The sequence below is a fragment of the Meles meles genome, chromosome 6, assembly GCF_922984935.1.
Source record: "Meles meles chromosome 6, mMelMel3.1 paternal haplotype, whole genome shotgun sequence".
Lineage (NCBI taxonomy): Eukaryota > Metazoa > Chordata > Mammalia > Carnivora > Mustelidae > Meles > Meles meles.
The window spans coordinates 102,726,896-102,754,829 of NC_060071.1; the positions used below are offsets into that span (position 1 = coordinate 102,726,896).

Below are 27,934 nucleotides of genomic sequence, written 5' to 3' on the forward strand. Positions count from 1 at the left end.
AGAATGGCCTTATTTCTACAAGAGTATATAAAATACCAATTTATCAGAAAACTGGGATTTAGTATAATGGGATATCACTAACAGAAAACTATCCATTTTATTTCCTGGAATAAAGTGTATTATAAAATATTTACTAATGCATTCTACTGCAGAAGAAAAAAAAACAGTAAATCAATCAACTTTACTCAGGATTCTTTTTTTTTGTTTGTTTGTTTATTTACAGCATAACAGTGTTCATTGTTTTGGCATCACACCCAGTGCTCCATGCAGTACATGCCCTCCCTATTACCCACCACCTGGTTCCTCAACCTCCCACCCCCCCCTACCCCGCCCCTAAGGATTCTTTTTCTATTTATTTCTGGGCAAACTATCTGTCTGAGGTAGTTTCTTCCTTAACAGCTACTGGCAAAGAAAGGCACAGATGCATATTCACAGGTACATTAGAATTCACAGGTACATCAGAATTCACAAATTGTTACTTCATAGTAAGAAGTCACCAGAATTTTATAAGATAATACTTTTAATCAAGGTGTAAATGTTATTTAAATCAACAAATAATTAACCTTAAAAACAGAAGTGAAATCAAGGGACACTATCAGGAAAGTGAAAAGACAACACAAGGAATGGGTTAAAATATTCATAAATCACATAGCTGATATTGTCTAATATCCAGAATATATAAAAAGAACCCTTATAATTCAATATAAAAAGTGTAAATACAATTTTATATCTTGTTTTTTTCACTTAACACTATGTTGGGACCATTATTCCACATTATTTAAAAAATCTTCATAGCACCTTTAATAGCAACAAGAAACTTTTATTCTTAAAAACTACATGAAGAATGGGGCACCTGCGTGCCTCAGTGGGTTAAAGCCTCTGCCTTCGGCTTGGGTCATGATCTCAGGGTACTGAGATGGAGCCCCGCATTGGGCTCCGCTCAGCAGGGAGCCTGCTTCCTCCTCTCTCTCTCTGCCTGCCTCTCTGCCTGCTTGTGATCTCTGTCTGTAAAATAAATAAAATCTTAAAAACAAAACAAAAAAAACTATATGAAGAAGACTTACAATATGAATAACTATATAGCAACAAATTAGATAATCTATATGAAATGGCAAAGTTCATAGAAAAAACACAAACTTTTGAAACTGACTCAAGAAGAAAAAGAAAATCTGAATAGGCCTATAACAAGTAAAGAAATTGGATTAGTAACTTTAAAACTTCCCACAAAGAAAAGCTCAAGCTCAAGGGCTTTCTTTATCCGTGAATACTGCCACATGTTTAAAGAAAAATTAGCTCCAATTCTACATGAACTCTTTCAAAGAACTGAAGAAGAGGGAATACTTCCTAATTCTATGAGGCCGGTATTAGCCTGATATCCAAACCAAACACAGATACCAAAAAAAAATAAAACTGCAGACCAATATCCAATATGAATATTGATACAAAAATCCTGAACACAATACTAGTAAACTAAGTGTGCAACATATAAAAAAGATTGACACTGTGACCAAGTGGTATTTATTGCAGGAATGCCAAATCAATTTAACATCCAAAAGTCAATTGATATAATATACCATATTAATAGAATATAAAAACACGATTGCCTCAACAGAAGCAGAAAAGGCATACCCTTTCATGATAAAAAACATGTTACAAACGGGGCGGCTGGCTTGCTCAGTTGGTAGAACATATGACTCTTGACACAAGTTGTGAGTTCAAGCTTCATGCGGGGGGTAAAGATTATTACTTATGGACTCTGAAAAACAACCTGAGGGTTTTGAAGGGTCAGGGGTGGGAGGTTGGGGGAACAGGTGGTGGGTAATGGGGAGGGCACGTTTTGCATGGAGCACTGGGTGTTGTGCAAAAAGAATGAATACTGTTACGCTGAAAAAATAAAATGGGAAAAAAATAAAAATAAAAATAAAAAAATAAAAATCTTGGGGGGAAAAGAAATGAAAAAACCTTAAACTCGCAATAGAAAGGAACTTCCTCAATTTGACAAAGGGTATCTATAAAAAAAAACCTACATCTAGCATCATAATAGTGAAATAGATTTCACTAGCATAATAGTGAAAGATTGAATGCTTTCTCACCAAGATCAGCAACAAGGATGTCCATTTTCACTACTTCTATTTAACACTGTATTTATGATTCTATCTGGGAAAATTAGGCAAGAAAAAATATACAAAAGGCATCCAAATTGAAAAACTATCCTATTTGCAGATGACATATTCCTGCATACAGAAAATCCTAAGGAATCTACACACACACACACACACACAACTATTATAATGAATTTAGCAAGGTTGCAAGAGAAAATACATACAAATCAATCATATTCTATACATTACCAATGAATAATCCAAAATGAATTTCAGAGAAAATCCCCCTCACAAAAGCATCAAAAAGAATAAAATATCAAGGGCGCCTGGGTGGCTCAGTGTGTTAAGCCTCTGCCTTCCGCTCAGGTCATGATCTCAGGGTCCTGGGATCGAGCCCCACGTTAGGCTCTCTGCTCAGCGGGGAGCCTGCTTCTCCCTCTCTCTCTCTACCTGTCTCTCTGCCTGATTATGATTTCTCTCTCTGTTTCAAATAAATAAATAAAATCTTAAAAAAAAAGAATAAAATATCAAGGAATAAGTTTAACAAAAAATTGCAAGACCTATACACTGAAAAACACAAAACACTGTCAAAAGAAATTAAGATCTAAAAAAATGGGAAGACATTTCCATGTTCATGGTTCGCAAGATTTAATATTAAGATGGCAATACCCCCCAAACTGATCTATAGCTTCAACATAATCTCTATCAGACTTTCAACTGTTTTTGTTGTTGTTGTTGTTGTTGTTGTTGTTTTTAAGAAACTGACTAACCGGGGCGCCTGGGTGGCTCAGTGGGTTAAAGCCTCTGCCTTCGGCTCAGGTCATGATCCCAGGGTTCTGGGATCGAGCCCCACATCGGGCTCTCTGCTCCGCGGGGAGCCTGCTTCCTCCTCTCTCTCTGCCTGCCTCTCTGCCTAGTTGTGATTTCTCTCTGTCAAATAAATAAAATATTAAAAAAAAAAAAAAAGAAAGAAACTGACTAACCAACCCTGAAATTCATGTGGAAAAGCAAGGGACCCAGAAAATCTAAAACAATCTTGAATAAAGGACAAAGCTGGAAGACTCACAATTCCTGATTTCAAAATACAATAAACAGCCACAGTAATCAAGATACTATGGTATTGGCATAAGGATAGATATATATCAATGAAATGGAATTGAGAATCTTAAACATACCCTCCTACATTTATGCTTAATTGTTTAAAAAAGGATTTATTTATCTATTTATTTGAGAGAGAGAGAGAGCATGCGAGCGAGCATGGTGGGGGGGTGGAGCAGAGGGGAGGGAGACTCAACTAGACTCCTCACTAAGCATGGAGCCTGATGCAGGGCTCCATCTCAGGACCCTGAGATCACCACCTGAACTGAAACCAAGAGTCAGACACCTAATCGACTGCGCCACCCAGACGCCCTCAACTCACCTTTGATAAAGTTGCCAAAACAATATAGAAAGTTTTTTCAGCAAATGGTGTCGAGACAACTGTAAAAGAATGAAGTTGAGCCCCTTCCTCACACCATATACCAAAATCAATCTAAAACTGATCATATACTAAAGGTGCAGGGGGCGAGAGGGGGGGCCCTGCTTCTGATGGCACGATCTGGGGAAGAAATAGTAGACCAGCTGTGAAGGTGGTAACCTCCTGAAATAGCCAAAGAAGCAGGCCAAAAAAATGAACTAGGAAGATAAGGCATTTAAGCAGGAACAAAAAAAGAAGACACTCAAGGAGCTAGAGGTGAAAGCTACAGGAAAGGATCTTCTGACCACAGTTGGGATTAAGAAATCTGGCAGAAAATAAGTTGCTCCTTGTACCTAAGGCAATGGTGATCCTTAATTCCGAAATTCCTATTTACACATCTAGATTACCTGTCATATCTGTTGCCGCCTATAGCTACAATAAAGTGTCTTCTTGGATCCTGTTGTACATTTAGGAATAAATTATTTATATATATATTTACACACACACACATACATATATACGTATATATACACGTATATGCACATACATATATATATACATGTATATATGTACATATATATGTATATTATATATATAATATAAAAATCATACAATGGCTCATCTTCTCTTTAGTTCTTCTCACTCAGCCATTGCAACTTTAGTGTAAACCCAGCCTAGAATTCTGCCAAAGTCTACTCTTCAATCTTTGATCTACCTCAATACTGTCCACCTAGAATTACACCAACTCATTGTGGGGTGGGGGGAGTGATCATAGATCTAAATGTTAGAGCTAAGGCTATAATAAAACTCTTAGAAGAAAAAAATGTACAAGTAATTTTTTAAGTTAGACAATGATTTCTGAGATACAACACTAAAACTATAAGCAACAAAAAAGTGATAACTGAACTTTTTCAAAATTATAAGTTTCTGTGCTTTAAAATATATTATCAAGAAAGTAAAAAAGAGGGGCACCTGGGTGGCTCAGTGGGTTAAAGCCTCTGCCTTCAGCTCAGGTCATGATCCCAGGGTTCTGGGATTGAGCCCCACATTGGGCTCTCTGCTCAGCGGGGAGCCTGCTTCCCTTCCTCTCTCTCTGCCTGCCTCTCTGCCTACGTGTGATCCCTGTCTGTCAAATAAATAAATAAAATCTTTAAAAAAAAAAAAGAAAGTAAAAAAGAAAATCTATAGGAAAAAATATTCAACATTATTTAAAATATTAATATTACTATTATTACTATATTTGTTTATACATAAAATATCTTAATATTCTAGCAGTGTTTTAGTAAGTATCATATAGCTGATAAGGGGCTGTATCCAGGATATATATAGAACTCCTACAACTCAAGAATAGAGATAAATAATCCAATATTTAAATGGGCAAAAAAAATGAATAGATATTTTTCCAAAGAACATAAATAAGTGACCAATAAGCGTATGAAAAGATGCTCAACACCATTAACTACTAGGGAAATGCAAATCAAAACCACATTGACATACCACTTCACATCCACTAAGGATGGCTAAAATAAGAGACAGACAATAACAGGTATTGACAAGGATGTAGAGATACTGGAATTCTCACTAGCTGCTGATGGCAATTTAAAATAGTGCAGGGGCGCCTGGGTGGCTCAGTGGTTTAAGCCTCTGCCTTCGGCTCAGGTCATGATCTCAGGGTCCTGGGATCGAGCCCCGCATCGGGCTCTCGGTTCAGTGGGGAGCCTGTTTCTCCCTCTCTCTCTGCCTGCCTCTCTGACTACTTGTGACTTCTCTCTCTCTGTCAAAATAAAAATAAAAAAAAAATATTAAAATAGTGCAGAACTCGGGGCACCTTGGTGGCTCAATGGGTTGAGCCTCTGCCTTCAGCTCAGGTTATGATCTCAGGGTCCTGGGATTGAGCCCTGCATCTGGCTCTCTGCTCAGCGGGCTGCCTGCTTCCCCCTCTATCTCTCTCTGCCTGCCTCTCTGTCTACTTGTGATCTCTGTCAAATAAATGAATAAAATCTTTAAAAAATAATAATAATAAAATACTGCAGAACTTGAAAAAAAGTTTGGCAGTTCTTCAAAATGTTAAAATGGGAGTTACCAAATGACCCAGAAATTTCATTTCTAGGTATGTACCTGAGAGAAATGAAAACATAAGCCCACACAAAAACTTGTACATAAACGTCCATAGCTGCATGATTCATAATAGTCAAATGTGGAAACAACCCAAATGTCTGTCAACTGATAAAGAGGTAAACAAAATGTGGTATACCTACACAATGGACTATAAAAAGGAACAAAATACTGATTCATGCTGGAAGATGAATGAACCTTGAGAATATTATGCTAAGTAGAAGAAGTCAGTCACAAAAGACAACATATTGTAGGATTCTATTTATAGGAAATATCCAAAACAGGCAAATCCACAGAAAGTGAAAGTGTATTTGTGGTCGCCAGGAGCTGGAAGAAGGTAAAAATAGGAAGTGAGAGGTATTGGGAATAACTGTTAATAAGCACAGGGTTTCTTTATGAGGACATGAATATGTTCTAAAATTAGACAGTGGTGATAACTGCACAATTTTATGAATATACTAAAAATCAAACTGAACACTTTAATAAAAGGATGAATTAGACAGTATATGTTATATATCAATAAGCCTGTTACTTTTTTTTTAAATAACATGGAATTAGTCATACCACCTTTCCTAGTTATTTCCTAATATTAGATTTTGAAAATTGCAAAAAGAAAGAAAAGCCATTGTTTTTTTGTTTTTTTATTCAACAACAAACATCACTAAGAAAATGCTAGTTGTAAGTCAGGGCCCTAGTAAAATGCCTTACCTTGCCACATTGCTTGTAGGAAATTCCCTTTTGGTTACAATAATCATAAATGAGGGCTGCACCTTGTACACACAATTTAGCTTTCAGAGATTCAGGTTTATAATAAATTCCACTATGTATGACACCACTGTTATGTCCAGTCTGGTGAACAGCTACCGGTAGGACAAGAGAAACAGGGTAAGAGAAACTACACAATGCATACAAAACCTGCAAAGAGCAGGAACAAACATAGATGAAGCAATTAAAGACCACATTATTGAACATTCGGAGTTTGTTCTCACAGGCAGGGCATGGGTAATTTCCTCTAGTAGCCATCCCTAGTGTCCATGCCACATCCTCCCAGCCTAACTTTGACTTCAATTACAACTCTGGTGCACAAACCCACCTCTCACCACCAGCAAACCACTCCAAGGGCCCCCATAACTCTAGGCATTCTGCATGCCCATTCCTAACAGGTGGAGGGGTGAGGGGAGAGAGGACTATGCCTCAACATCCCTAGGGGTGATCCTCAGCCAGTAGAAACCACTAGCTGATGAATAAATGAGCACAATAGTTGGAAATGTTCATGTAGCTCCTCAGAGGTCCCAGAGGAATCAAGCTCATAACAGCAACCTTGATAAGGTACCCTCCTTGGCTTTTCCTCCTTCCCAGTTTACTCTCCACACCGCCTCAGTCCTGCCTCCTAAACAGCCTCTTAAATAAATCACCTATGCTCAAGTTCTAGTCCCAGGCTCTGCTTTATGGAGAACCCTAATTAGGGTACTAACATCAACATTCAATATGAAAGATGCAGGACTGAAAAAATGAGCAGGTTAAGCCCAAAGAGCCACAATGATATCATACATACCTAAATCTATCTCCTTTTCCAGAACACCAATGGAAAGTGCTGGATGTCGCAGGATGAGTGCTCTGGCAGAGGCAAGGCCCACAATTCCGCCACCGATAATGACTACATCAAATGAGCTTTAAGAGAAAGTCACCTTTAAAGTAATGCATGTTTATAGTAGATCTTATAAAACTTAATGTGCACAATTTTCATCATCAGTGAACAATTAAACTATGATTTTGTAATCATGAAAATCAAATATTTCTTGGGCCTTATGCTATTGGCTTTGTAACAGAAAAAGCCTTTAAGAATTAGAGGCATTAGGGCACCTGGGTGGCTCAGTTGGATAAGCCACTGACTTCATGACTCAGGTCATGATCCCAGAGTCCTAGGATCCATTACTCTCTGTTAGGCATCAAACTCTGCTCTACCATCTACTCATTTGAAATTCAAGTGTAGGGGCACCTGCGTGGCTCAGTCTGTTAAGCATCCGACTCTTGGTTTCAGCTCCGGTTGTGATCTCAGAGTCCAGGGATTGAGCCCCATGCTTAGCAGGGAGTCTGCTTGAGGATTCTCTCTCCTTTCCCCTCTTGTACTCCTCCCACTGCTTGTGAGTGCAGGCTTTCTAATAAAATCTTTAAAAGAAAAAAATTAGGAAGGGCAAGGATAGTCTATCTAATTCAGCAATGAGGAGCAGAAAAGTCTACCTTTAGCACCTACCTCATGGGCCCCCAAATCTAGTCTGACAGGAATAGGGCCAATCTTGCCTTTTCTACACCCCACCTATTTCAGCTCTTCCTAAATTATTTTGATGCAAATCCTAAACATTATCTGCAAATATTTTAATATGTTATTTCTAAAAGGCCTCTATAAAACATGACCACGATACCATCATTCTGATTTTTTAAATTATTTTTGTTTTTTGTTGTTCTTGTCTTTTAATTTTAACTGGCTCCATGCTCAAAATGGATCTTGAACTCACGACCCCGAGAGTAAGAGTCACATGCTCTACCAGCTGAGCCAGCGAGGAACTGCCAGTATTCTAATTTTTAAAAATTTACAATAAACATTTTATATCATCAAATATTGGCCATAAAACTTTTAGGAGAAAACCTTTAGGACCTAGCGCTAAGTGAAGTAGAAAACACCAAAAACATGAACGATATAAAAAAATTTGATAAACTGTACTTCATCAAAATTAAAAATTTTGCTCTGCAAAAGATCTTGTTAAGAGGATAAGAAGACAACTAACAAACTGGGAGAAAATACTTGCAAATCACATACCTGACAAAGGATTCACATCTAGAATAATTAAAGAACTCTCATATAAACCACTTAGATAACACGGAGGACACTGGGAGATGGATGGGAAAAGGGAGTTGGGGGAAATCGGAGGGGCAGACAAACCATGAGAGACTGTGGACTCTGAGAAACATACTGAGGGTTTTGGAGGGGAGTGGGGGAGGGGTGGTTGAGGCTGGTGGTGGATATTAAGGAGGGCATGTACTGCATGGAGCACTGGGTGTGCTGCATAAACAATGAATTTTGGAACATTGAAAAAAATAAAATTTTAAAAAATGGGCAAAAGATATGAACAAAACATTTCATTAAAGAGGAAAGATATATAGATGGCAAACAAGCACATCAAAAGATGTTCACTACCATTAGTCATTAAGGAAAAGTGAATTAAAACTACAATGAGATATCCCTACACCCCTATTAGAATGGCTAAAATTAAAAAAAAAAAATGGTAGCACCAAATGCTGGTGAGAATGAGGAGGAACTGGATCACTCACACACTTCTGGAAGGAATGTAAAATAGTACAGCCACTCTGGAAAATGAGTATAGCAGTTTCTTTAAAAAACTAAACATAAATCTGCCATTGCGTAACATACTCCATTCCAGTCAAATAATTGCTGTCGGCCTTGACGGTGGCACAACTTCCTTTGTTCTGCTGTCTCTTGTATATAGGAAAAACAGATCTTTGGGCTTATATCTTACCCAATTTGGGCCACATCATTGGTCTCCCACTCTTCCTCAGGCCATTCTTTGGATTGTTGAAGATATTAAAGGATATAATGGTCTCTTTTTGAGTCCCAAATATGGACTCTACTCATCTCAAGTCTTTCTGTAAGGGAAATTCTAATATTCAGAACCTGGATCCCAGGTGCATGACTTCATGTTTTATACTTGCTTGGGAAGCGCTGGTATACTTTTCTTTTATAAGTCAATATTCAATATTTCACAACGGATATTCCTTTTATGGCTCTGCATTAAAAAACATGTCTACAGGGGCGTCTGGGTGGCTCGGTTGGTTACGTTTATAACTTCGGCTCAGGTCATGATTCCTGGATCCTGGGATTGAGCTCCGTGCCGGGCTCCCTGCTCAGCAGAGTCTGCTTCTCCTTCTGCACTCCCCCCGTTGTGCTCTCTCAAATAAATAAATAATATATTTAAAAATAAATAAAATAAAAACCATCCCCACAATGAAAAAAAATCAAGCATGTACTAACTAAATATGTCTTAGCAACTACACTCTTGGGCATTTATCTCAGAAAAATAAAAACCTATGTTCATATAAAAACCTGTACATAAATGTTCACAGCAGCTTTATTCATAATAGTCCAAAGTTATAAATAGTCCAGATATCCTTCAACTGATAAATAGTCAAACTCTATTACATCCGTACCAGGGAACGCTACTCAACAGTGAAAAGGAACACACTCTCATTATAGGGAACACCATGGATGAATCTCAAAGACATCATGCTGTGTGAAAAAAGCCAATCTCAAAAGGTTATATACTGTGTGACTCCACTTATAGAACATTGTCAAAATGACAAAATTTTAGAGTTAGAGAATAGATTAGTGATTGCCAAGGGTTAGGAAGGGTGGAGAGATGGGATGTGAATATAAAGGGACTGGTAACACAAGAGATGTCTCTGTGGTAATGAAACATGTCTGTATTTTATGGTGGCAGTTACACAAATTAACATGATTAAATTGAATAGAAACACACAGATGAGTGCATATAAAAGCTGATGAAATCTGAACAAGGTTTGTGGATTGTGCCAATCTCAATTTCCTAGTTTTGATACTGTACTGTAGTTAGGTAAGATGCTATCATTGGGGTAAAGTGGTTGAAGGGTATATAAACACTGGTTTGGGGTTTGCTTCTTGTGGGGTTTTTTTGCAACTTCCCATGGACCTATACTTATTTCAAAATAAAAAGTATAAACAAAACCTTCACTAACCCTACTTTTCCTCCCTTAAGAAAAGCGATCCCAAAATAATTGTCTACATTTGCCCACCATGACTCACAAACCCTATCCCACTCTAACCTCCCTCCAAACCACTAACATACAGCAGCCAGTCAACTTTTGAAACCTCAACATTTAATCACTCCCTCTTCTTAAAAATCCTTTAAAAGTTTCCCAATTCTCTTAGAATAAAACTCCATGTGGGTAAAATAAAATAAAAATCCCTGCTGTGATGTAGCCTCTCTCCAGTGTCATTCCACACCATCTCTGTTCCACGAAGAACAGTCACACTCATCTTATCCACCTTCTAGTTCTGAAAATAGCCAAGAGCTTTCCAGCTTTAAAGCCTTAGCATAAGCCACGCCCTCTCCAGAAAGCAGAGGAAGACGGTGGTTTTTAATGTGACCTCCAAACTTCAAATCACAGGACACTCACTTGTGCAGGCTTTGATTAGCAACTGAGCTGCTTCTCACAGGGGCAACTCTATGCAGTGTTTGCCAGGAACCAACTGACTTAAGAACTGGTTCCGGTCTTTCAAGCAACACCAGGGATGCCAGCAAATAAACAGTTTATTTGATTGCTTCGTGTGGTAGGTCCTTTAAGCCTCAAAACGACCGCCTACGGTAAGGACTAGGATCCTACTCACAACTGAGCCTTTAAGGAGCTATAGTAACCCACCCAAGGACTGAATAGGAAATGGAGGGGTGGTATTCAAAACCAGAACTGCTCTAGACCTCTCTACTCATCGCTGCCTTACTCTTTGCATCCGGCACGCAACACAACGAATGAATCCTACAAGGGAACGCCTGGGATCCACAGGATCTTGACCTTCTCTCACGCCCGGGACAGGGAAGTAGAGTAGGGGCACAGGTCCAGCAAGAGGCACCTCGGAAAGAAGCAGTAGTAGCACAAGCGACGACGGCAGGCCAGTGGCTACTCACCGGGTGCTGGCTCTACGGCCACCTTGGCACAGCGGCCAGGGCCTCCCCGGCGCCAGCCGGCACGCCACAGCGAAGCCCCCGGGAAGACCCCCGCGGGCCCGGCCGCAGGCACCGCTCAGGTAACGCAGCACTAGCACCATCGCCTGCGACCCCTCCCCTGCCCTCCCTCAGCCCCCAGCTCTGTCCAACACAGCCCGACGCTCCGCGGCAACCTGCGCTGTCTAGCCCCGCCCCCCACTCAGGGGCCAATGAGGCGCTCACCGACGCCCCACGTGAGGGCGGTGCCAGTGGCCAATGGACGCGCGTGGCGGAGGGCGAAGGGCAGGCCTGCGGAGCCGTAGACGCGCGGCACGCTCGCTCGCTCCCTCCCTTCCTCCAGCGCTGTGAGTAGAAGAACTAGGCCTTGAGCGAGGCGGGTGTAGGGTGGTGGTTACGCTCTGCCCTTTTCCTTCTCCCACGGCTGGGTCGACCGAAAAGCTGGCCTGTGGAGTCGTGCGTCCTCGGTGTTCACCAGCGTCCTCTGGACTTTGGGAGACAGTAGGGGCATGACAGGGGGTTGAAAACTCTTCTATGGGCGGGTCCAGCGGCCTCCCTGCCGCCCGCTTGGCCCGGCCCCCGCCCGCTGCTGCCCCCCGGAGGTCTTCATCCTGGTCCCCGCCAGGCCAAGTGCCCATGAAGGAGTGCTGGCTGTCCAGCCCTGGCCCTGGGTCCGGACGGAGGCTCTTGGTCACGGCAACGCCTGGCAGCTTGTAGTCTTCTGGCCTTGTTTTTGCGGGGCTCCTGGCGGTGTCCTCTCTGCTATCATTTAGCAGTCTGTCTCCTTAAATACTGGGTCGAGATACGGTTTTAAATATGCTGCGCGGGGCTGGGTACAGCGACTCGCTTGTACGGGTCTCTTCACCCCGTTTCCTTATCTGTAAGATGAGGGAGGTGGGCTGTGTCATCCCCAAGTGACCATCTGATCATTAAGTTTCATTCACTGTTCCCGTGGCAGTTCCACACCTGTCCTCCGTGCTTGATGGCAGTTTTTAATTTTTAGGGTCAGAACAACTGAACAGAACAAAAGTAAAATGTTAAAAACCGTATTGCTGGAAGAATTTTGTTTGAATTTGGTTCCAGGTATTAGTTTGGTGGCTTGGGGAAGTCATTTCGCCTCTTTGCCTCAGATCCTCCTCTGTGGACCCGGAGTACAAGCCGTGTCCCTCTCATAGGGTTTTGTGTGGAGTCCATGAGAAAAGGTTCGTGGGTGTTTAGCACAGGGAAGACCCTTGAAGAGCTTGGGTTTGAACTATGCTGGTCCACTTACAGGCAGATCTTTTTCAATAAATCCAGTACAGTACTGTAAATATATTTTCCTTGGGATTTTTTACCATTTTATTTTCTCTAGTTTACCTTAATTATTGTTATTTTTTTTAATTTGGCAAAGATCACAAGTAGGCAGAGAGGCAGGCAGAGAGAGAGAGGAGGAAGCAAGCTTCCCGCTGATGCCGGGCTCCATCCCAGGACTCTGGGATCATGACTGGGCGGAAGGCAGAGGCTTTAACCCACTGAGCCACCCAGGGCTCCCTCTAGTTTACCTTATTATAAGAATATAGTATATAGGGGCGCCTGAGTGGCTTGGTTGGGTAAGCATCTGCCTTCAGCTCAGGTCATGATCCTGGGAACCTGGGATGAGCCCCACATTGGACTCCCTGATCAGCCAAGAGCTCCATTCTCCCTTTCTCTCTCCCTCTTCGTCTGGCTGGTGCTAACCTCGCTCTGTTTCAATGCATAAATCTTAAAAAAAAAAAAAAATACACTATATAATACATATAACATGCAAAATATGCATTAGCTATGTTACTAGGCTTCTAATCAAACAGGAGTCTGTTAGTTAAATTTGAAAGGTCAGAATCTCTATGCAGATTTCAACAGCTGGGGGATGTTTGCTCAAGGGTCAACTGAATAAATTACTGCTTTTATTATGTTTAAATTATTTTACTTCTGGGACAGTTGACTATTTTATTTGTGAAAACAATGTAGAATGTTACTTGCTTTTCCCTTCACAAATGGGAAGAAAATAAAAGATGGTTACTTGTTAAATTCAACTTTTTGTTTTGAGATCATTGTAGAGTCCCACACAGCTGTAAGGAGCAATAGAGATCCTGTATACCCTTTACCCATTCTCCCCCAATACTAACGTCTTGCAAAAATACCGTACAGTATCATAACCAGGAAACTGACTTTGACACATCCTGGGATACTATTTCCGCAGTTTTACATGTGTGTATGTGGTTCTATGTATGGTTTTTTTTTGTTTTTTTTTTTTTAAGATTTTGTTTATTTTTTTATTTGGTGACGCAGCAAAAGCAGGGAAGTGGCAGGCAGAGGTAGAGGGAGAAGCAAGCTCCGCGCTGAACAGGGAGTCTGATGGGATCCCAGGACTCTGGGACCGTGACCTGAGCAGAAGGCAGACACTTAACCAAGTGATCCACCCAGCTACCCTGGTTCTATGTAATTTTTACATATTTATGTAGATTGTTGCATTGCCACCACAGTCAAGCTACAGCACGCTTCCATCACCATGAGGGATTCCTCCCGGTGCCCTTTTATAACTATACTTCTCTTCTGCAGGGCACCCCCTCCCAATCTGTTCTCCCTTTCTAAAATTTTGTCATTTCAAGAATGTTCTATAAACAGAATTATAAAGTATATAACTTTTTTGGAATTAGCTTTTTTTTTACTCAGCATAATCCCTTGAAATCCATCCAAATTGTTGTATGTATCAAAGGTTTATTCTTATTGCTGAGTAGTATTTCATGGTATGGATGTACCACAATAGGTTGAACATTCACCCATTGAAGGACAACTCATTTGTTCTAGTTCTCAGCTATTTGGAATAAAGCCGCTATGAACATCAGTGTATTGCTTTTTGTGTGAACCTGTTTTTGTTTCTGTGGGTAAATGCCTAAGAGTCCAGTTGCTTTGTCATACATATGATAAGCGCATGTTTAGTTTGGTAAAAAATTGCTAAACTGTTTTCCAAAGTGGCTGTACCTTTATACATTCCCACCAGCAATGTTTGAGTGATCTGGTGTCTCTTTATCACCAGTAATTGGTGTTGTCACTATTTTTTATTTTAGCCATGCTGATAGATATGTAGTGGAGATGGTTATTTTTTAGTTTGCATGGCACATAGTCAGTTTGTAACTAGGTTAAATACAGAATTATACATTTCTATGGTCTGTGATCAGACTTTCATGGGCCGGTTGAACCCAAAGTAGTGACTTATTTACCATGTGATTTTGAGTACATGCTTCTTAGTTTAGCAAGGTGAAGGAACTCACAATACACCTGCTCTTTGTATAGAATTTTTTCCTGTTTACCCTCTCCCCTAGGTTTGACTGTGCATTGATTTGTTTCAATTAAGTAATTTCAAATCAAGAGCTCACCTTACATTCATTCATATACCCTCATAATGTCTTTGGTATGACACCATCCTTAGCTGAGAATTCATGTTCATTTTCCACGTATGTCAGAACCTGTAAGGTGTTACTTCAGTGAGCCCCATGTGACGTTGGCCTAGGAATGGCTTTGGGCAATTTTGCTTCCAATTCCTTTTTTTTTTTTTTTTTTGAGATTTTTTTAATTTATGTACTTGACAGACAAAGGTCACAAGTAGGCAAAGAGGCAGGCAGAGAGAGGGGCAAAAGCAGGCTCCCCACTGAGCAGGGAGCCTAATGCGGGCTCAATCCCAGGACCCTGAGATCAGGACCTGAACTGAAGGCAGAGGCTTAACCCACTGAGCCACTCAGGCACCCCTTTGATTCCAATTCCTTTTTTTTTTTTTTTTGCTTCCAATTCCTAATGATTTCTTCAGTTCTAGTTCATTAGACTTTACACACCTCAAGAATAAGAATTGGAGTCACTGATTTGCAGTGAGGTGGGGCTGTAATTTAGGGGAGGATCTCCCCAGTTCCAGTACCACCCCATCCCTCCAAATTTTATTTACCCTAAAGAACTAGTTCTTTAAAAAAAAGGATTAGTTCTTTAGTTCAGTCTTCTGAACCACTTAGTTAGCCATCACTCTTAATAGCCTAGATAAGTAAAAACAGAACTTCCACTTAAAAAAAAAAAACTTAATGTTTTTAGGCAAATGGGAACTCTCAACCAAACCTACCCAGAAACATCTTGTATATATCTTACTTTGAATTAGACACAGAGATCTGCCCTTCTCTAAGTTACAAGCATAATTGAAATTTTTAGAAACATTTGTTCTAAGCCAGGTTCTGATAGTAAGAAGGAGCTTTTTTTTTTTTTTAATATTTATTTGACAGAGAGAAATCACAACTAGGCAGGCAGAGAGAGAGGAGAAGCAGGCTCCCCGCGGAACAGAGAGCCCAATGTGGGGCTCGATCCCAGGACCGTGGGATCATGACCTGAGCCGAAGGCAGAGGCTTTAACCCACTGAGCCACCCAGGCGCCCCAGGAAGGAACTTTTTAAAATGATTTTAATTTCTGAATTATTTATTGAAGCAATAATTTAGTAGTGACTTTTTTAAACTTGATGTTAACGGTTTTTTTTCCCCAATTGTTAGAGCTAAATTCACCAACTCACCACTAGAGGTCTCCTCTTTCCGTATAGAAAACATTCCCAGGGGCAGCAGCTTGAATTCATCTGAAATTTCTAAAATCAATTAGCACAGGGTTAGCTGAGAATGTAAAACCTACCAGTTTACTTTTTTACCTTTATTGCCAAGTAAAATTTTTATAGTCATGCTTAAATTATTTTAAATATAACATCTAATATTTTTAGAGATCATAGTGAGTGTAAATTTCATCTTTCCTTTAAGCTGAATTATAAGGTGAACCAAAATGAATCAAGTAAAAGTACTCAGTTTTCACAGACCACTCTAATTTACCTGTTTAATAACAGTCTCTCTGGTTTTATCTGTCTCTATGGAAATATACCAACCATTAAAGATTACTAATTAGCAAATATTTATTAAACTTTTGCATCAGGGGGATGGCAGTGTGCTAGGTGCTAAGAAAAACAGCAATGAATAAGATGTGATCCTTGAAGTTCTTTTTGGTCTGCATACTTTTCTTTTTTTCTGCCTAACTCAAAACCCTTAATTATCCTTTAAGACCCATCTCAAAAGACAGCCCTAGTGTGAAGCCTTCTCTTCACTTCCTCCTCTAGGCTTTCACAGAACTTGTTCATACTTCTATTAAGACATATTGCATGTTTATTTGTTTTTATGTTTGTCTTCTTCATTAGACTATACATTCTGTGAGGACAAGGAACCTTGTCTTTCTGTGTCTCTCCTTTGTTGTTTTTGTAATCTTACCATTGTATCTCTGGCACTGAGTATAGCAGACATTCAGTAAATACTGAGTGAATGGATGGATGGATGGATGGATGGAGATGAATGAGGTCTTGAGGTTGAGTAAAATTTCTACAGACAGGATGGGGATGTGGGGTGGGGAGGGATGGTAAATTGAACAGCCTATGTTGAAGCTAGAAAACCCAGATAAGTGAAATTGACAACCAGTCAAGTTATCAAAGGTGGTCCTGGGGGCGCCTGGGTGGCTCCGTCAGTGGATTAAAGCCTCTGCCTTCTGCTCAGGTCATGATCCCAGAGTTCTGGGATCGAGCCCCACATTGGGCTCTCTGATCAGCAGGGAGCCTGCTTCTCTGCCTACTTGTGATCTCAATCTATCAAATAAATAAATAAATAAATAATCTTAAAAAAAATGTGGCCACATGTGGAGAAAATTTTTCAAAAAAAAAAAAAGCTAGGAAGGGCTAAAAACAAGAACAAGACAGTGATAGCATGGGGAAGGTTTGCAGGAATGAAGGCAGATGATTGTAGAAAAGAAATGAAGAGGAGTGCCTTCGTGGCTCCGTTGGTTAGTGTCTGCCTTCCATTCAGGTCATGATCCTGGTGTACTGGGATCAAACCCCACATCAGGCTCCCCTGATCAGTGGGGAACCTGCTTCTCCCTCTCCTTCTGCCTGCCTGCCTCTCTGCCAGCTTGTGCACTCTTTCTCTGTCAAATAAAATATTAAAGATTTTATTTATTTATTTGATCAGAGAGGCAGGCAGGGAGAGAGAGGAGGAAGCAGGCCCCCTGCCGAGCAGAGAGCCCGATGTGTGGCTCGATCCCAGGACCCTGGGATCATGACCTGAGCTGAAGGCAGAGGCAAAAGAGATGAAGAGGGGAGATGATCCCAGGTTCTGTCCACAGATCCCATCTCTCATTGTTCTAGAACACAACATCTTAAGTCACTTCTTGGCTCTGAGGTGGTTCTCACTCAGGCCTCTCTCTAGTCTTCTTTTCCCCCAGTTCTAATACCATCTGGGACTGAGGAAAAAGCCCTGGACTGGAAGGAGGGAGAACTAAGTTCCAGTGCTGCCATCAATTAGCCATGAAACATTAAATAAGACCTTTTAAATACATGCATTTATTAATACCCCACCTTGTTCCAGAAGGGATTTAGGATGTCAGCAAGTTACTTAATATTAGGGCTTCAGTTTCCTCATCTCTGGATGGTCTAGGTGGTCTAAGTTCATTCCTGTTGTCCCATTTTGTGACTTTGATTCTAAAGATTTGTTGGTTATCTCCAGTTAGAAGTTCGGCTAACACTTCATATTTTGAATATGAAAAACTGGGGGTGGAGGTGGGGGAAACCTATAACCTGTCCTCCTGATACTGACTTCCGTTAATGACATCACCATCTAACCGTGGACCTGGGACCAAAATTTAGTGTCCTTTTCAACTATTCTGGCCCTTGCCTCAGCATCTCACTGAGCCATGTGGAATCCACTCTGTAATGGTCATTCCCATTCTTGCCCCACTTGGTCCTTTCCCATGGGCACATGTAGTTAAAGCCATTGTTAGCTGTCTCTCCTTTCTGTTTTGTGGACCCTCAGTGTTGATGCTGTTGGCCAAGTAGTATTCCGAAGCATAGCTCTAACAATGCCATTGCTCTTTGCTAAAACCTCAGTGACCCAACTGCCTCCAGCAGACAGTCCAAAGTCCCTTGCTGATCTTGTAAAACCCTTCCTGATGTGACTGTGTAAATTGATTGTCTCCTCTTCTCAGGATCCCCATGTACTCACCAAACTGAACTACAACATGCCTTAAAAGTTTCTGCCTCAGCTAATCAGCTGACGTACTTTCTCCTGTTGAATTCCTGGTCCATTCTTACTTTAACTCTGAGGAATTTTTCAGGTTCTACTGTTTAACTACCTGGTAACTTGTTTTACCTCACTCCACCCTGCATTAATTTTTCAGCAACTCAAAGGTTGAAACCACATTTCATTTATCTTTGTTTTCCCCTGATGTTGCTCACTACTAGAGAAGCTTGAACTGAAATAAATCAGATTGAAGCTCAGCTCAGAAACCTAGTTTCTGAGCAAGAAAACTTTCTCAACTCATGGTTATAATTTGTTACAGCTGGAAATCATCTGAGCAAATCATCTCATTTTACAAGTGACAAAACCAAGGGTCAGCGAGGTGAGGTAACTTGCCCAGATTTTCCTAGCTGCCCTTGGACAGATCTGTGTTTGCACTGTTCTGGTGCTACTACTTGCAGCCTTGGCATAGAGAGGTTTGTTTTCATGTCTCCTCTTCCTTCCTGGCTATAAGCATTTTAACCTCAACACTCTGCTCCCTAGCTGATTTCGGTTTGTCATTTTGATACTGGAAATGTAGACTGGGAGCACAGCTCGTTTCATTAACTGTGTAAGTGCAATAGTGGACAGACATCTGCTAGCGATACCGTGGGCAGACTCCAACCGAGGGTTGAAGAGTGAAACTTGACATTAAGCCTGGATGTTAGAGACCCTCCAATCCAGCCCCTCCTTTCTGCAGCAGAGAAACCAAGAAACAGAGACAGGAGTGACTTGCTTGTTAACTTTGAGTGGTAAATGACTCATAAGCTTTATTGGCACAAGAGCACTGACTTTGAATTGTAAAGTTACTGGATGTATGGCTCGGATTGCCAGCTAATGATCTAATATGAATACTGTTTTGTGTGTCTAGATCAAGTGATGCTGTTTGGAAGAATTTCCCAGCAGTTGTGTGGCTTAAAGAAACCCCCATGGTCATGTGACTGCAGAAACTTTTGGGGCTGGTTGAATGCAGTGTTTAATAAGTAAGTTACTCTAACTGAAGTGAAGAAACATGGCCATTATTACAACTAGATAAGTTCCCAGTAGCTAATTTGGTTATTTCTTGTATTTCAAATGCTTTTTTGTACAAGGTAGGTAATAGGATCCTAATTTTGTTTAAAAACAAATAAAATATACACACAGACATTGAATAAAGACCAGAAAAATCGATTACAAAATACTATGTTGCAGGATTTCAGTGATTTTTTTTATTTGTCCTTTTGATGCCTATCAAGTTTTCTAAAATGAAAATATATTATTTTTGTAACCCAAAAATCTCAGCAAATGTAATTTTAGAATATTCTATGGCTTCTTAAGGGATATAGTTAGCCTTTTTAATACTACCAGGGGACTCAAGTTGTTCAAAAAGTGGGTGGCATTGGGCGCCTGGGTGGCTCAGTGGGTTAAGCCTCTGCCTTTGGCTCAGGTCATGATCCCAGGGTCTCTGGGATCCAGCCCTGTGTCGGGCTCTCTGCTCAGCAGGAAGCCTGCTTCCCTCTCTCTCTGCCTGCCTCTCTGCTTACTTGGGATAAGTAAGTATTGTCTCTCTGTGTCAAATAAATAAATAAAATCTTTAAAAAACAAACAAACAAAAAAAAGTGGGTGGCATGCTTAGAAATACCATTTTGAAGGTAATGAAACTAATCTCATTGCTTAATACAGCATTAACACGACTAACTAGAGGAAAGGGCATATGTAGAAATTAATAAGAGTCACTTAATGAGATTAATTTGAACATAGATTCAAAATTAATCCCTTTTATATTTTATCATTAATAAAAACAATAACCAAGTATAGTCATTTGCTCAATCCATGGTTACCGAGAACCTTCTGGTGTGTCAAGCACAGTGCTACATATGAATCAATGAAGACTCATGTCTGCCTGATAAACCCATATAAAAATAATAAGCTTGACTGAGTTCACTTGGAAACAAAAACAAGGGAGCAAGAAGAGCCATCCTATGTTTTTTTACCTGGCTCTTCCTAACATACTTCTCTCCCTCCTCAGTCATCTGAAAGGAAAAGTTGCTGAAGTACTATATTTATGCTGACGACTAAAGCTGAACAGCTTGTGATTATACTAAAAATGAACTGCTTTTGTTCTCTTGCCGACAGAGTAGATTATGAACGCATCAAGGACGTGGGACCCGATAGGGCAGCATCCGAGTGGCTGCTACGTTGTGGGGCCATGGTGCGCTACCATGGCCAGGAGAGGTGGCAGAAGGACTACAACCACCTCCCAACAGGACCGCTGGACAAATACAAGATCCAGGCAATTGATGCCACCGAGTCCTGTATCATGAGAATTGGATTTGATCATCTGGGTAACTACCCTGTCATTTGCTTATGGTAAACGTGGGTGATTTGCAGTGACATTTTGTTGCAGTTGACTCACTATTACAGTCATAGGTGTGTTCCTTTTTACCCTTTCCAGTACCATCCAGGCTTGAGTCCTGTGTGTGATTCTTTAAAATTAAATAGAGGTTACAAACACCTTCTTCTCCTTTCTCCCTTCACTAAGCTTATCTCTATATGTCTTTATTTCATGCTTATTGGTTTAAAATTTAAGGCCTTGGGGTGCCTGCGTGGCTCAGTGGGTTAAAGCCTCTGCTTTCGGCTCAGATCATGATCCCAGGATCCTGGGATCTAGCCCTGCATCGGGCTCTCTGCTTGGCAGGGAGCCTGCTTCCTCCTCTTTCTCTGCCTGCCTCTCTGCCTACTTGTGACCTCTATCTGTCAAATAAAATCAACAAGGCCTTAATTTTTTTTTTTAAAGATTTTATTTATCAAACTACCTTTGTCAAATTTCCATCATTTGAAAAACTCTTAGTAATATAAGAATAATCCTATCCTACAGCTTCTGCTTGTGTGGACATTTCTTTCCTCCAATACTTGAACATCTGATTACAGAATGGTCCTGTCCATCAGCACAACATGGATAGTGAATATCTTGCATGGTTATTAGGGTAACTCATCATCCAGGTTTTCTGGGGACTGAGAGGTTTCCCAGGACATAGGATTTTCAGTCCTAAAACCAGAATAGTCCTGGCCAAACTAGAACAGTTGGTTATCTTAATGGTAAAGCAGATTCTTAAAATGTACCTTTTATCTCCCAGAGGGCCTACAGCACGTTGAAAAAATAAGACTATGCAAGTGTCATTATATTGAGGATGACTGTTTGGAGAGACTTGGTAAACTAGAAAATTTACAAAAAAGCATACTGGAAATGGAAATAATTTCATGTGGGAATATCACAGACAAAGGAATCATTGCTTTATATCACTTAAGGTAGGTGGTGTGCCAAAATGGAAACTTGATTATGAGATTAAAATGAATAATTAGAATTTAAATTTTTAAAAAAAGTTTTTTAGGGGCGCCTGGGTGGCTCAGTGAGTTAAGCCGCTGCCTTCGGCTCAGGTCATGATCTCAGGGTCCTGGGATCGAGTACCGCATCGGGCTCTCTGCTCCGCGGCGAGCCTGCTTCCCTCTCTCTCTCTCTGCCTGCCTCTCTGTCTACTTGTGATCTCTCTCTGTCAAATAAATAAATAAAATCTTTAAAAAAAAAAAAAGTTTTTTAAGTAAACTCTGTCTGCAGTGTGGGGCTTGAATTCTCAACCCTGAGACGAAGAGTTGCATGCTCTGTCAACTGAGCCAGCGGGGGGCCCTGAATAATTAGAATTTGAAACATTTGAGAGATGGCACCTTTTTTGATTTGGAAAAATACATAAAATGACGTTAACTTTCATCTGTAATACTTTCAAACAGTTAAAATTATCAACCTTAATACATTAATGTTTTATTGCCTATCTTAGGGGACATCTCTTTAAAAAAGAAGTATTTACTTACTGCTCATATTTTGGAGTGGCTGCTGCACTGTGGGGCCATGACTACAACAACCTTATTATTAATTATAATAATTATTGTTTATAATAAGGCACCTAGCGTGGTGCCTGCTCCAGTAAGCGATCAGTGGGCATTTGCTATTATGCTTCCTCTTCATCTTTTTATTTTGCTATTATGCTTCCTCTTCATTTTTTCCCCATATTCTGACACTAACCTCAGTATCACAGGAAGTTTGAGAAATTTTGTTTGTTTTTTTTTAGTAATTTCTATAACCAATGTGGGGTTTGAACCCACAATCTCAAGATCAAGAGTTGCATGCTCTTCTGACTAAGCCAGCTAGGCATCTCCCCCTGCTTTTTTTAAGTTTATTTCTTTTTAGGAGAGAAGTTTTAAACATTGGAACCAAAAGCAATAGATTATCTCTTACATTAGTTGAGGCTTTGAGGCTTCATTTTTTTAATGAAGTTCCTTTAAGAACTTCCCTAATTGTTATCCCTTTCTAGATTAAGATTCATGTTTCACATTTCACATGCAAAGGAGTTCTATGCTATAATACATATATAGTATTTGGAAAGATTCAGCTAGAATTATTGTTATAATTCAGAACAACTAAACTTCCCAAGGCCTGGCTTAGTTCCTAGCATGAATTTCATTTAAAGTAGCACTCTTAAAATTGCTGTTCTGGGGGGTGCCTGGGTGGCTCAGTGGGTTAAAGCCTCTGCTTTCGGCTCAGGTCATGATCCCGGGGTCCTGGGATCGAGCCCCACATCGGGCTCTCTGCTCTGTGGGGAGCCTGCTTCCTCCTCTCTCTCTACCTCTCTCTCTCTGCCTGCCTCTCTGCCTACTTGTGATCTCTGTCAAATAAATAAATAAAATCTTTAAAAAAAAATTGGTGTTCTGAAAGTCATTTTGACAGTATAGTATAGTGTGATATAAATGCATTCTGTGTGCACTTTTTTTAAAAAAGCCTTTAATGGAGACTGTTTTAATGCTGTAAGAGTAAAGACCAACTGAAGTAATTTTTTTGTTTTAATGCTGTAAGAGTAAAGACCAACTGAATAATTTTTTTTTCTTCTTTTTCTGCAGAAACCTCAAGTATTTGTTGTTAAGTGATCTTCCTGGAGTAAGAGAAAAAGAAAATCTTATCCAAACCTTTAAGACAGCACTGCCTTCTCTGGAATTAAAATTAGACTTGAAGTAAAATAATAATATTCAATAAGTGTCTTCTTTCAATATAAAGTATCATTTAAAATTGTTGATTCTAGGGCACCTGGGTGGCTCAGTGGTTTAAGCCGCTGCCTTTGGCTCAGGTCATGATCTCAGGGTCCTGGGATCGAGGCCCGCATTGCGCTCTCTGCTCAATGGGGAGCCTGTTTCCCCACCACTCTCTCTGCCTGTCTCTATGCCTACCTGTGATCTCTGTCAAATAAAAAAATAAAATCTTTAAAAAAAAAATAAATAAAAAATAAAATAAAATAAAATTGTTGATTCTAAATAGCAGTAAATATTACATAATCATCAACAGACCTTAAGGATCTTGTATCATGATGTTTCAGAAGCAGAGAGTCCATCATGTAGAAAATTAATATTCAGACATGACTCACTGAAGTTACTAAGTTGGAAGTAAAAATCTATGCACATTAAGTCATTTTAAGAAAAATGGAAACCATGTAGCAGTTTAATTCTGATATATTCCTCATTTTATGTAAATATCTATGTAGATAACTTTTGTTGTAGATGATGACAGAGTTCTTTAAACTGATTTAGGGCACCTGGGTGGCTCAATGGCTTACAGCCTCTGCCTTCAGCTCAGGTCATGATACCAGGGTCCTGGGATCCAGCCCCTCATCTGCCCCTCCCAGCTGAGCAGGGAGCCTGCTTCTCCCCCTGCCTCTTCGCCTACTTGTGATCTCTTTCTCTCTCTGTCAGATAAATAAAATCTTTTACAAATATATTTAAAAAACTAAAAAAATTTAAGTGATTTAAATATATAACACAGATACTCTTTATTGTACTTTATCAGTAATTCATATTACTGTTACCTTTTACTTTAAAGTTATTGAAGCATGTTACCATAAAAGTGCAATTATGAAAAACTGGAAGCTAAATTTCAGATTCATTGGTGGAATCAATTTTTTTTTTTAAAGATTTTATTTATTTATTTGACAGAGATCACAGTAGGCAGAGAGGCAGGCGAAGAGAGAGAGGAAGGGAAGCAGGCTCCCTGCTGAGCAGAGAGCCTGATGCGGGGCTCCATCCCAGGACACTGGGATCATGACCTGAGCCAAAGGCAGAGGCTTTAACCCACTGAGCCACCCAGGCGCCCAGGTGGAGTCAATTTTGAAAGGTGGTCGGTGGTTGTTGAGGCATTTGTATCGCTTCCCAGGATTTGCATGCGTTTCCATGATCCTACATTCCTGTGTTCTTTATAACACACACCTTTCTTTGGCTAATTTGTCTATTTTGTAATCTTAGTCTAGGGTTTTATTAAAACTAGACATAAATACTTGGCTGAATTCAAATAGTTTTGCCAACTACAGTAGAACAGAGGAAATGATCATGAAGACCAGCCCAGTTATACTTCTTTTTTGCTTAAATTAAAATATTGCTTTAAATAGGAAATTTTAACATGTCAATTAGAAACTAATTTTTATTCCCCCATACATGTTGGATACCTCTTCCTATGAGCTCAAGGGACACCAAAAAGAAGTATAAGTGCAAAAACAAACAAAAAAAGCACTAAGTGCAAAATTCACTTTATATCTAGAAAGTAGTGACAAAGAATACCAGATATGGATAAAAACAGATCTTTATTTTTACCCCGAAATTGGCCCTGGTTCTATTGCTGTTAATGATATGCCAACTTGTTTGTAGATTTCTGTATGTTTGGTTTGAACATTATACTCTTAACTATAACCTTGACTAGAAATAGTTTTAAAATAAACAGTGTATGAGGCAGCATTTGGGAAAAGAATTTTCGTTGTATTTAGAAGCCAGCTTATGTAAATAGCACATGCCATAAATGATATACTATTTATAAATAAAATTTCCACTGTCAATTATAAAATCAGGACACAGTAAATTAAAAAAAAAAAAGACTAAGCTATAGAACAGTCTCATGTGAAACAGTGGTGATTCCATGCTGAACAAAGGATTATAGATGTGGTTAAATTAAGCACTGGTACACATTTAATAGAACTCATTAGAAAAAATGAATGCTTCCATCTCAGATTTGATTGTTGTGTGGTGAGGCAACTGATTCACCACAATTTAGTCCAGAACTACTTTTATATTCTGAATAGTTTTCTATAAAACTACAGAATGGGGGCGCCTGGGTGGCTCAGTGGTAAAGCCTCTGCCTTCGGCTCAGGTCATGATCCCGGGTCCTGGGATCGAGCTCTGCATCCGGCTCCCTGCTCGCGGGGAGCCTGCTTCCTCCTCTCTCTCTGCCTGCCTCTCTGCCTACTTGTGATCTCTGTCTGTCAAATAAATAAATAAAATCTTAAAAAATTAATTTAAAACTACAGAATGAATTAGGCAGTTACAGTCATCTGCCTCGTCAAATGCATTGTTTTTGGGTTAAAAAGGAAAACAGAAAATGTAAACGGAAGTGGGATGTCCTTCCTTATCATTTGACTTAAAGCCAAATAAGAATTAGATATTGCTGGGACTTGTATTTAACCCAGGGTCAGCTCTTTGCAAGAAGCTACATACATTAGGGAGCCTTAGGATATCATTAAACTGGCTGGAGTAGCCAAAATTATTGAACAGATGTCTGAATTTGGTGAGTTACTTAGCAGTAAGTGAATAAAGACAAATGCTGTCATGAAGGAAGCTACTAGAGCAGTAAACTAATAAGAGAACAGAAGAAAGGTTTTGAAGAGACAGTAAAATACATTTTCAAAGACCATGGCTGGGAACCACTGAGGAAACAGCAGCAGCAACACACCAACCAAAACTGGCAGTGAGCTACAAGAAACAGACGTGAGCTTCATCCTGCCCTTGTGTTCAGGGGATGAGGATGAAAAATCTTTTGGAATAGGAGGTGCAGGCCAAGTCAAAGCTAATAACATGTCATCATGTTAAGTATCATGATACAAAGCTAAGAAATACTCAGAATCGTTTTGGACTACTTTCTTATCAGTTGTTGCCAATTCTTAGCACAGTATATATATATATATATATATATATCTATATCTATATCTATATCTATATCCCCACACACACGCGTGTGTATGTATTTATATGTGTATATATACACACACATACATTATCAAAGGTTATTTCCAGGACAATATCAGTGTACAACCTAAAGTCTTTCATGGTCCAAATAAGAACTCAACAAGCAACTTCTTGCAGAACCCAGATCATTATAGATAGTCCTGCCTGTAGATTGGTCTCCAAGCCTGAGGCGGAGCTGGAGAGAATGAAGAACTAATTACTTTCAGGCTGATAGGCTCACTTCCTGTGAAGCCTGTAGGTCTTGTTCTACCCCTTAATTCACGCTTTAGTCATCTGCCAGGCTTCACACCAGTTTGTAAAGGGAACTGGGTCACCTGGGGAGGGGTTATAAAAACACATCCTGTCTGCAAAAATGACTAAGGTGCAGCCTTTACTGAAGGTAATGACAAAAGTATATGTAACAAATGTCTATAAACATCATTAAATATGCAAGCAAATAATGCTGCTACGATAATCCATGATTTTAATTATTTTGAACAACTCTTCAATATTCTAAAAATGTTTTTTTTTAAATATGAAAAGCTAGATATAGAGCAAGCAGGAAATAGAATTAAAAGCATTTTGATTTCAGGAACTAAAACTTCTTAAATATGATGTTGAGACAGTCTGAAAAGGCAGGGTATAGGACGCAAGGCAAATCTCTGCAAGAAATACACATGGGTATTTTGTAATCCATTTCTCAATTGTTGCATATGGTACAATAGAAGCATAAATCCCTCTTACATTTCTAATTTTGCCAGAGATAGGGATAGTAGGTACAGTTTATATTTCTGTCCATTAGCTCAGCTACTGAGATACAACAAAAATGCAAGTGAAAATCCAAACAAGTGTTTCCGTTCTGGTCACCATCGTGAAGCCTGGGAGGCCGCCTCTGGCAGTTCCCTTTCTCTTCTGCCAGGTGGCCTCTCCCGGTTTGTGACTTATGTTTTCTCCTGGTGTCCTTTCGACATGGTGATTGTTTTTAAACAAATGTATACGTTTCATTTTCTCCAAGTTATTGACTAACTCCTTTTTCATCATCTAGCTCCAAGCTCCTTAAATGTTTGGAAATTGGTAGTTCATTTTCTTCCTATTCCAGTAGTACTTCTTATTATCCAAAGCTGGAAGGAAGCCGCTGCTGGTCAGCTGAGGAAGGGCCTGCAACTGCAAATACGAAACACAGGGTGAGGTTCAATGCCATGCATTCATTCGTTGTTGAGTACTTATCACAAATGAGGTAAGTCCAGTCAATTTTTCAGCACAGAAATACTTTTTCTGCACAGAATCCAGGACCGAAGGGAG

The 27,934-nt window shown here is 39.9% G+C and overlaps 3 protein-coding genes across 8 annotated transcripts in view; 1 reads left to right on the forward strand and 2 right to left on the reverse strand.

Moving 5' to 3' along the window:
* Nucleotides 1–11,606, reverse strand: part of L2HGDH (L-2-hydroxyglutarate dehydrogenase) — a 44,252-nt gene extending 32,646 nt beyond the window's left edge. The window contains exons 1-3 of the mRNA XM_046010274.1: nt 11,409–11,606; nt 7,229–7,344; nt 6,382–6,533 (exon numbers count right to left, since the gene is read on the reverse strand). Of these exons, the coding sequence (XP_045866230.1) occupies nt 6,382–6,533; nt 7,229–7,344; nt 11,409–11,548 (408 nt within the window). The 5' untranslated portion in view covers nt 11,549–11,606. The remainder of the gene's footprint in view (nt 1–6,381; nt 6,534–7,228; nt 7,345–11,408) is intronic.
* Nucleotides 11,607–11,676: 70 nt separating this feature from the next.
* On the forward strand, nt 11,677–23,614 carry DMAC2L (distal membrane arm assembly component 2 like). 4 transcript variants are annotated; one of them, XM_046009151.1, is made up of 5 exons: nt 11,691–11,791; nt 19,440–19,551; nt 20,684–20,892; nt 21,685–21,856; nt 23,498–23,614. In XM_046009151.1, the coding sequence occupies exons 2-5, from the start codon at nt 19,448–19,450 to the stop codon at nt 23,610–23,612; spliced, it is 600 nt and encodes a 199-aa protein (XP_045865107.1). In that variant the 5' UTR covers nt 11,691–11,791; nt 19,440–19,447; the 3' UTR covers nt 23,613–23,614. The 4 variants fall into 4 exon arrangements, with proteins under 4 accessions (XP_045865108.1, XP_045865107.1, XP_045865109.1 ...); XM_046009150.1 differs by lacking the exon at nt 11,691–11,791 and adding an exon at nt 12,466–12,646; XM_046009152.1 differs by lacking the exon at nt 19,440–19,551 and having other exon boundaries at nt 11,677–11,791.
* A 3,476-nt stretch (nt 23,615–27,090) lies between these two features.
* The window catches only part of CDKL1 (cyclin dependent kinase like 1), a 58,705-nt gene continuing 57,861 nt past the window's right edge, over nt 27,091–27,934 (reverse strand). For all 3 annotated transcript variants that reach the window (XM_046009548.1, XM_046009549.1, XM_046009550.1), the window contains exon 10: nt 27,091–27,796. In XM_046009548.1, the coding sequence (XP_045865504.1) occupies nt 27,689–27,796 (108 nt within the window). In that variant the 3' untranslated portion in view covers nt 27,091–27,688. The remainder of the gene's footprint in view (nt 27,797–27,934) is intronic.

Excerpts from the sequence above, each read along its gene's own strand:
- DMAC2L (XM_046009150.1), top strand. Across the intron at positions 19,552-20,683 it reads TTGAATGCAGTGTTTAATAA|AGTAGATTATGAACGCATCA; the intron begins GTAAGTTACTCT and ends TCTTGCCGACAG. Across the intron at positions 21,857-23,497 it reads ATTGCTTTATATCACTTAAG|AAACCTCAAGTATTTGTTGT; the intron begins GTAGGTGGTGTG and ends CTTTTTCTGCAG.